This window comes from Coturnix japonica, chromosome 11 (genome assembly GCF_054131305.1).
Source record: "Coturnix japonica strain WE chromosome 11, WE-NBRP24, whole genome shotgun sequence".
NCBI classification, from domain to species: Eukaryota; Metazoa; Chordata; class Aves; order Galliformes; family Phasianidae; genus Coturnix; species Coturnix japonica.
The window spans coordinates 5,171,043-5,180,113 of record NC_140673.1 but is presented as its reverse complement, the minus strand read 5'-3'; the positions used below and the strand labels follow the sequence as shown (position 1 = coordinate 5,180,113).

General features: G+C 47.1%; 1 protein-coding gene across 23 annotated transcripts; it reads left to right on the top strand.

Annotated features, from left to right (window-relative positions):
- Positions 1–1,860: 1,860 nt before the first annotated feature.
- On the top strand, positions 1,861–9,024 carry LOC146758977 (uncharacterized). 23 transcript variants are annotated; one of them, XM_085512061.1, is made up of 6 exons: positions 1,861–1,980; positions 3,340–3,409; positions 3,504–3,723; positions 5,268–5,425; positions 7,162–7,317; positions 7,438–9,024. In XM_085512061.1, the coding sequence occupies exons 5-6, from the start codon at positions 7,275–7,277 to the stop codon at positions 8,427–8,429; spliced, it is 1,035 nt and encodes a 344-aa protein (XP_085368187.1). In that variant the 5' UTR covers positions 1,861–1,980; positions 3,340–3,409; positions 3,504–3,723; positions 5,268–5,425; positions 7,162–7,274; the 3' UTR covers positions 8,430–9,024. The 23 variants fall into 23 exon arrangements, with proteins under 23 accessions (XP_085368187.1, XP_085368188.1, XP_085368189.1 ...); XM_085512062.1 differs by having other exon boundaries at positions 3,477–3,723; XM_085512063.1 differs by having other exon boundaries at positions 3,466–3,723.
- Positions 9,025–9,071: the final 47 nt, after the last annotated feature.

Genomic DNA, 9,071 nt, shown 5'->3' with positions numbered 1-9,071 from the left:
ATGTTTAAGTGTTTTGTTTTTAAATGCGCGACATCCAAATTTACCCCCTCCCCCCCAAGAAAAATCCATCTTCCTCCCCGAATTCTCTCTGCTGCTAATGATAGGAACCTCAGCACTCCAGCAGATGCATTAGTCAACTGGAAGTTCAGCTCTTCTGAGGCTGAAGCTTTGGAAAAATAGGCTGGGATGTGTAACAGGGATGCAGAGGGGAGTTTGGAAATACAAACAAGCCTGGGGGGGTATTGCCAGCTCCTTTTCTTCCACAAGACCCATAATACTGCACTGTTGAGCAGTCCTCATCTTTAAATCATCTCGCACTGTGCTGTTAAGACACATGTGTTGTTTTCACAGAGCTGGCACCAAAAGTTATTCTTTCTTTTTTTTTTTTTTTTTTTTTTTTCTAGCTCCATATAGAGAAGGGTGACAAACATTCTGAGTTTGCTCGGAAATTGTTATGAAAGGAGATCCTGGGTTATACATCATGATTGTTCCTGCTGTGGAAGTATTTCAGCTCAGAAGCTCCTGTCTTCTTAGGGGTGAGACCCCGGACTCCATCCACATCACAACAGATGGTTAAGGTATATTTGCAAAGGCACTCCAGTACTGATTTTTCTTAGGGAATCTTATTTACTTACTGTGTTCCTTTATTGCACAAGAAAGCTGGAGTCATTTTTCTCTCCTAATGTGTTTCAGAGGCAATCTGACATTTTCTAATGGCTCTCAGGTATGCATAATTCACCCTGTTCCTCATCTGCGTTTTCCAAAATAACACTGGAAAAATTATTTGGGCTCCTGCTTTTTATGGACAGTCATTACTCTCACTTTTTTTTCCAGGTTGACCTATAAATGTCCATATGCTGCAGGATATTTGCAGTAGGTGTAGGTTCCTTTGGAGACGGTCTTGTGTGGGAGACGATATGACAGCTCATCTGCATAGCACAGGCATCATAGCCCTGACTTGATTTAGTCCTGGATCTGTAGGCTTCTCCCATTCAGCCCGTATATTTAGGGGATTGCTCATATACACACAGTGCTCTCACAGCATCAGTTCTTCATTCTGGGGTGGTTGGGCATAAATCATGGCATGAGGCTGACCATGCTGGCGGGATCTGCTTCTGGGGTTGCTGGTGGTACATGACCGTGGTGTGCCCAGCCATTCTGGGTTATTGTTAATGAACACTCTGCCCTTTTTGTGAGCGTGGTGGGGTGCTGTTCCCTGTTGTGTTTGATGCCTGGTGTGAGCCCAGCTGCTCTCTTAATTTCTAGGCTGTGATGAGGGCTGAGTGTGCCACCAGCTGCATTAGAAGGGGATACTGTGGCTGCAAAGGGATGTGATTGCGGCCTGATCCCTGTTGAGCAGAGAGATGGGGGTACTTTTGCCACGCCAATGGGTGGCAGTCATGGGTATCACTATCACATCATGGGTGTGATGGAGGTGGGCTCTGCCTGCGTCTGTCACACGGGATGTGATGGGGGTGGGTCCTGCCCGCCTCATTACACTTGGGGTGGTCCCTGCCTGTGTCAGTCACACTGAGAGGAGTGATGGGGGTGGTCCATGATCAGTCACACTGAGGGGTGGTCCCTGCAGTGTCAGTCAGTGGAGCTATGGGGGCTGTGGGGTGTTTGTCAGCCATGGTGGGGGTGTAACCAGGGCTGATGTCAGGGTTTCAGTCACACTCTGAAGTGACGGGCTGGTCTGTGACTGTGCCATTCACTGTGGGGTTGGCACAGAGGCTGGTCCCTGTCAGCGATTGGTGGTTAGCGCTGCCAGTCATCCGATCTGCGGCCGACGATTGGTCTGTCAGAAAAAAGGGGCGGTGCATCGGCGCGCACCACACGGCGGCGGGCCGTTCTCCTCTCGATGGTCCCGGCACAACATGGCGGTCGCCGGCCGAGCTGGACCTTGAGCGCTGCGTCCCTCGTTCCGCCCGCGGGGCCGAGGCCGCCGGGGACACAGCTCGGCCCGGCCCTCCATGCACGGTGAGGGGATGCTGCGGGCCGGGCTGAGGGCGGGGAGAGCTCTCCGGCCGGGGTGAGGGCGGGCAGCGGGGAACAAAGGGCCGCGGGCTGCCTCAGGGATGGTCAGGGCAGGGATGGTCCTGTGGGTCTCTTTCGAAGACAGCAAAAATAGACCGTCAGACCCATCCAGCAGTAAAGTTGTAGAGCACGTACCTCCCTGGGGCACGGCTCGGAGTGTTCTCCTTGTGGTTAATGAGGTAGTCCAGAGAAAACCCTTCATGCTCGATGGCGATCTGAGGGGTTATCAGATGTCACCCTGATAAGCCCAGAGTTACTGTGGGTGCCCATTACTATAGCTGCTCCAGGCTATGGGTGGGCCCCAGGCAGCCTGAGCTGGGGGGCAGCCAGCCCGTGGCACTGGGTGATCTGTAAGGTCCCCTCTAAATGTATGGTTCAATGATCTCTTAACTGTATCTGACATTGGCTGTGCTTAGGATGTGTTTTCTCAATGTAGTCTTCTCATCTGGTTATGCCTTGATTGTGAGATGCCAGTTGAGTGGGACCCAACAACCTGGAAGATCCTGGAGAGCCTTGTGGATAAGCATCTTCTAATAGCAGGCTTTATAGATGGTTAGAGATAGTGGAGTGGTGCCTGGGATTTAAGAGAGAACTGCATCACATCATGAACCTTCTTTGAACTGTGCTCCCTGTAGGGTATTGCCAGAGCACCGGCTGTTCTCTGTCCCTTTCTGTGTTTGGAGCATGTTGTATGTGTTATAATCAGCTTTGGGAGGAGATGTGCCTCCTTCCCCTTGATCAGGGTTTATTTATTTGTGTTGGAATAACATCAAGGCTAATGGGAAATGCTTGGAATGTAGAGTTTAATGGAATCATGTGCTCATAAATAGAATGTGTGAAGTAGGAGGCAAGCTATATTTAAAATACCTCGTTATTAGAAGTAGAACTTGGTGGAGCCAGGCATATTAGCCTTGAAGACCAATATGCACGTGGTAAGACCTCTGAATTTCATTTTTCATGTTGTTCTTTTAGATTTAAAGGGAAACATTAGCAGATAGGCCTGCTCTTCATTAATGGAAACAAGAGGCTAGTATGAGGATTGTGCTCGTGAATTTGTTGAGCATGTTGATACTTCTGTGGGTGTGAGTGTTGGGGTGTGTATGTGCTGGTTGTATTACCTGGCATAGAAGTCCTCTTCTGTCTCATCTCAGACCAGCAGAAGGAAAAACGGTCTGTTGGATAGAGTAGTCCTCAGTCTAACCTATTAATTATAGTTAGTATTAATACATAGGATAGAACACTTCAAAAGTATTTTTGGCTAAATTAGCTTCTTAATGGAATTCTCGTTTTTTTCTAAGGAAGCTGTTGTGAAAGAAACCAACTATGAAGGGTCCGAGGAATTCGTGCTGCCTGTTCCCACAATTACTAACAAGTAAGTGCTATGTGATACCACAGGTTGGAGATGGACTTGGCTTCTATTAATGACAGCTTTCACACAGGTGTGAGGAACTCTTTAATAATTGCAGACAGATCTCGGGGATGATGGACTGCTGCTCTCTGCTCCTTGGTGCATCCCTGCTCAACCTTCAGCTTCACAAGAAATTCTCAAAGAACTGATGGAGGAATCCTTAGAAACAAACAACTGGAAGTATGATTCAACCGCCCCTGGGGTTTTTGTCCCCTTCAGACCTGAGTTGTGAATATGAACCTTTAGAGTGCTGTTACTCTGAAGAACCTCAAGGAGTGGTAAGTGAGGGTGGTCATTCTTTGTAATGCTTTTAATGGAGGAGGGCCTGGGAGGTGGAGGTGCTTTGACTTACAGAACCAAGAAATGTGATGCTTGATTCCAGTGTGCCCTTGTAGCCAAAAAAGCCAATGGCATACTGGGGTGTATTAAAAAGAGCGTGTCCAGCAGGTTGAAGGAGGTGATCCTCCCCCTCTACTCTGCCCTGGTGAGGCCTCATCTGGAGCACTATGTCCAGTTCTGGGCTCCCCAGTACAAAAAAGACATGGATCTCTTGGAAAGAGTCCAGTGGAGGGCCACAGAGATGGCGAAGGGCCTGGAGCATCTCCCCTATGAGAAGAGACTTAGGGAACTGGGTCTGTTTAGCCTTGGAAAAAGAAAGCTGAGAGGGGACTTGATCCAGGTTTATAAATACCTGAGGTGTGGGAGCCATAGTGGTGAGTCTGGTCTCTTTTCAGTAGTGCGTGGGGATAGGACTAGGGGTAATGGGATGAAAGTACAGCATAGGAAGTTCCGCACAAATGTGCAGAAGAACTTCTTTACAGTGAGGGTGACGGAGCACTGGAACAGGCTGCCCAGGGAGGTGGTGGAGTCTCCTTCTCTGGAGATATTTAAGACCCGCCTGGACGCCTACCTGTGTGACGTGGTGTAGGGAGCCTGCTTTGGCAGGGGGATTGGGCTCGATGATCTCTAGAGGTCCCTTCCAACCCCTACAATTCTGTGATTCTGTGATGCAAGTCGTTTGTAGGAACATGAGCAAACTCACCTTGTGGAAAAGCCATATTGATGTCTCATCTGTGTTAAAGAGTTCTTTCCTTTGTCGAATCTGAATTGATCCTAGCGATAGGCCACACAGCCATCCAGTGTGTTATGTGGGTTTCATCTGTGCAGGTGATCCACTGGCAAGAGAAGCCTTAATGAATGTTAGTTGGGAAGTCCTTTGTCCCTTTGAAATGACACCAGCAGACTCATTGTATTGCAGAGAGGGGGGGGGATGTTCACCCAGGTGTCTTCAAGAATGAATAGTATAGCTGTAGTCTAGTGGCTGGCTGTTATTAAGGACTCAATGAGCATCTAGAGTTTTCCATATGAGCACTGATGAACCAAGAGGAGGTTTGTGTGCTTGTCTTAGGGGTGGGGAAGAGGTATGGGAGGTTTGCATGTCCTGGTCTAGGTGGAAGAAAACCTTTGCTGTGCCCAGCTATTGCATTACAGTAAGATATGAAGACAGAAGGGAGCTGCAGCAGAGTGGCTGGCTGCAAGCAACAAGACAGTCAGTGCAGAGCAGGTAGTGGAGGAAGCAGCAGGGTCTCATGCAGCAGGTCCAGGAGAGTCTTGGCAGCAGCAAGGGTTCTAAAGCCAGATACCTCTCTTGTTCTTCAGCATGCAGGCATCTTCAGCATGCAGGTGTCAGGTAGTGAGGAATCACTTTTGCATCCTAGAATAGTTTCTGGTTTCACGAGGTTTTTCTAGCATGTAAATATAGCTTTATAATGTACATTCTTGATTGTTTTTAATTTGAGTTTCTATCTGTTGTTAATTGTAGATACCCATTTTGGAAACATATGAGCTTTGTTAAGAAAATATGCCAAGATGGCTGACCAGCATGCCCAATAATGCTGAAAGCAGGAGTGATCTCTGCAAGATACCTGGTGATACTGGAGAGTGATTATGACAGCAGGGAGCGCAGTGCTGGCCAGTACAGTAAGTGGGAGATGAATGCATAATAGCTAGGGAAGCTGGGTGAGGGACTGCTGCTGGTTGTGGAAGAGAAGCTTTTAGGAGGTTTGTGATGGTTCTCCTTAGGGTCTGGAGTTTGGACTCCTCGTGTTGAATGGTGCAATAATGATGGTAATTGTAAGAATGGGCTAGTGGGAGTGAAATGTGCTGACATGGAATGCAGGCAGGAGGGAGGGCTGCAGAGCCTCCAGAAACAGTCTATTGGAAAATGATGATAGACGAGTGGTGAAAGTTTCTGCTTCTGATCAGTGGCTTGTGAATGGGCTGTGAGAGATGGAGGAAAGGAGCCTGGAAATGCCTGCAGACTGCTATCCCCATGTGGCTTTGTAAAAGGCAAATGGAATTTTACAGTGTGCCGAAGGACTGCCATTACAATGCAGGAAATACTGCTCTTGTGAAATGCCCCACTCAGTTCTGATTTCAGGTTTGCTGCAGGTATGGTGCTGGTTGTGCTCCATGCCTTGCAGGAGGCGAGGAGTAGGTCCTGTTTTCATGCAGGCACTACTAAGCTAGCAAGAACAGTTGATGTTGATGGGTGACTTGAGCCATTCTGTTCCAGGCAGTGATTAAAGAAGATCAATTCAGGCTTGTCTTCTGTGTTTGTAGCAGAAGAAAGCACAGTTTGTGTCTCTAATAAAACCGGCCTTTCTGAGATGTGAATGAGGTCTTTCATTTAAAGCGTGTAACTATACTGCCTTTATAACTCCTTAAACATAAACTAAATAGATGAGCATTGTATTTGGATGTATGTACACAAGTCTGTTTTTAACATGCTTACATGCATTTGAGTAGGTGTACATGTGCTTATAATCTGAGAAGCTGGCCAGGTTGGATGTGGCTCTGGGCAGCCTGGGCTGGTGGTTGGCGACCCTGCACATAGCAGGGCGTTGAAACTGGATGATCATCGTGGTCCTTTTCAACCCAGGTCATTCTATGATTCTGAGTCTTACCCAGGCAAAAGCAGTCATGAAGGAACTGAAGAAACAGAGTGAAGTGAATATGAAAAATAGATGTTAAGGAGAAGGCAGGGGTATGAGGAACAACCAAGACAACTGCCGAGATGGGGAAAAATGTGTTTTCTGAGGTTACATGAGCAATTCAGTGTGTTTTTAAACCAGGTGATTGAAAGCTCCCTGTGGAGCTGCTGTCAGCAGAGGCCGCTGGGGCAAACCTAGAAAACCTTTGCAAATCCACACCTTGGTATGGCATAAATGAAAGCAGCTTCCTCAGAAGAAAGTTCCTTTTATTGCTGCCTTATTTGGCAGTTTGACACCATCCCTTGGTCTAATTCCCTAATCGGTTACTGAAAGACAACACCTTGTAACTGGTACTCCTGGTTCTGATTAGCAGGGTGAAAATGAATGTGAGTCTTTGGAGGAAGACTCTGATGTGTTTGTTTGTATGCTAGAGTTCTGAAGTTTTCTTGTCTTTAAGTGAGTTTAAAGTCTATGTTATCAAACAGGTTATGCATAAGAGGTTGCGTTGTGATGGAAGATTTAACCTTTTTCGACATAGTTTGTGTGTGTTTTAAATATTGGCTATGTATTCTATGTCTGTGACTACATGGTTTTGTTTCTCCTGCTACATAAATAATAGCCTGTCCCTTTATTTTAATAATAATTCAAAATATCTCTTCACTGTGTTAATTTTCTCTCTTGTAAATATCAGAAAATCACTGAAATACATGTTTTATTTTACAGGGGGCACCTGTAAAGTGAGCTGAGGATGAGATGGATTTACCACAAAAGACTTGGCACTCTTGGTATATACGTCATCAGTGAGCTGCAGATAAACTCAGCACACACATCAGAGGATGGATGCGGAGGAGGACTGGGACTCTGAAAATAGTGACACAGGTGAGGAGCTGTCAAATGATTCCAGAAAGAGCACTAAGGAGGTGGGCTACAAGGCTGGCCTCCAGGAGGAGGTGGGCATGAATTACTCACAGACACGCAGTCCTTGTCGCAACTCTGCAGGACCATCAGATAAACAGGAGCTTCCTACAAAGTCGCAGCGTGAAGACAAAGAAATCTATCAGACCTATTACCAGAAACAAGGTGAGAGTACAGCTGGGATATTTGTCCCCTCCAATACCAACTTGGACCTACAGTGTGAAGATAAAACCTTACAACGCGGTTCCTCTGAGCACTCCAAGAGATCACGGAGAAGAGCACGTGGTGATAATGAAAATGCCCTTCTTGATGGTGTGTTCGATGCAGAGCCTGCATCTGGGAAGGCTTTGTCATGTCAGTGCAAGAAGTGTGGTGCTTCTTTCCAGGGCATGAGTGAGCTGCAGCAGCATAAACAGACTCACCTTGTGGAAAGCTCATACCGCTGTCCTGTCTGTGCCAAAGAGTTCTTCCGTGCAGCAAACTTACGCATGCACAAGCTCATTCATAGCAGTGACAGGCCACACAAGTGTCCAGAGTGTGACAAGGGTTTCATTCGCACGGCTGATGTCTGGAGGCACCTCCGCAATGTGCACAAGATAGAGCGCTCCATGGTGATCTTAGGAAATGGCATGGCTAGGAACCCGTGGTCCATAGTGCACCGTAACCAGCACGCTGTTGAGTACACCGATCAGCCCTGTGCAGATAACCACAAGGCTGAGGAAGAAGACTGTAAGCCTTACGCCTGCCCAACGTGTGGCAAAGGTTTCGATAAGCCTAACCTGCTTTCCAAACACAAGGTGATCCACCGGCAGGAGAAACCCTATAAATGTCAGGAATGTGGCATGGCGTTCGTCCAGCTGCTCAGGCTGAAAAGACACCAGCAGACTCACTCTGGGGTGCGTCCCTTCTATTGTGAGGAGTGTGGAGGGACGTTCACAAGGCTGGCCTCGCTCCAGCGCCATCAGCGCATCCACACTGGAGAGAAGCCTTACTCTTGTGATTACTGTGGGCATTCCTTCACTGAGTCAGGTACCCTACGGAGGCATGAGCGCACACACAAGTTGGACAAATCTTAGCTCTTTGTGATTGTAGGCTCTCAGGTTCTTACCTGAAGAGGCTTGAGAAAAGCACTCTACTGTATGCTCTACAGCCAGCGTAGACACGCATGCTAGAAGAGTGAAGCACAGGAACTTGTGCTGGTAGAACTTGCACTTTTGCTGGCTTTAAACTGCCTTCTTGTGAATAACTGACTGAATTACCACTGAGTAATGAAAAGTGAGACTCGTGAAGACTGAAATAGCTCACATGTGCTAGCACTGTGTCACCAGTGTGAATGGGAGGTGCATCTGCTTGAGCTTTTTGCAAGGATGCATGAGCTATGAGACTACTCTCTGCAGTGCTGGTTGCTGGACAAAATGGCTCTGCCCTCTGGAGTGTGATGGGTAGTTGGCAGTGGCTCTGGAGGTCTGTTTGTTGCAGGTCTTTAAGTCAGAACAGTCCATAGTCATCCACGTATCTGTTCTTGCATTCTGCTGAGGTTTTTCTTTCCGTTATGTATTTTTATTTGGAAGAAAAGTATCATGTTTGTTATTTAAAAACAAAACAAAAAAACAACCCGCCCACAAAACAATTCCTTAATAAACAAGACAGTTGTCAGCTGTATTTCATAAATGTTTCTATCTAAAGGAGTACCAGTTCCTTACACATCATTATGTTGT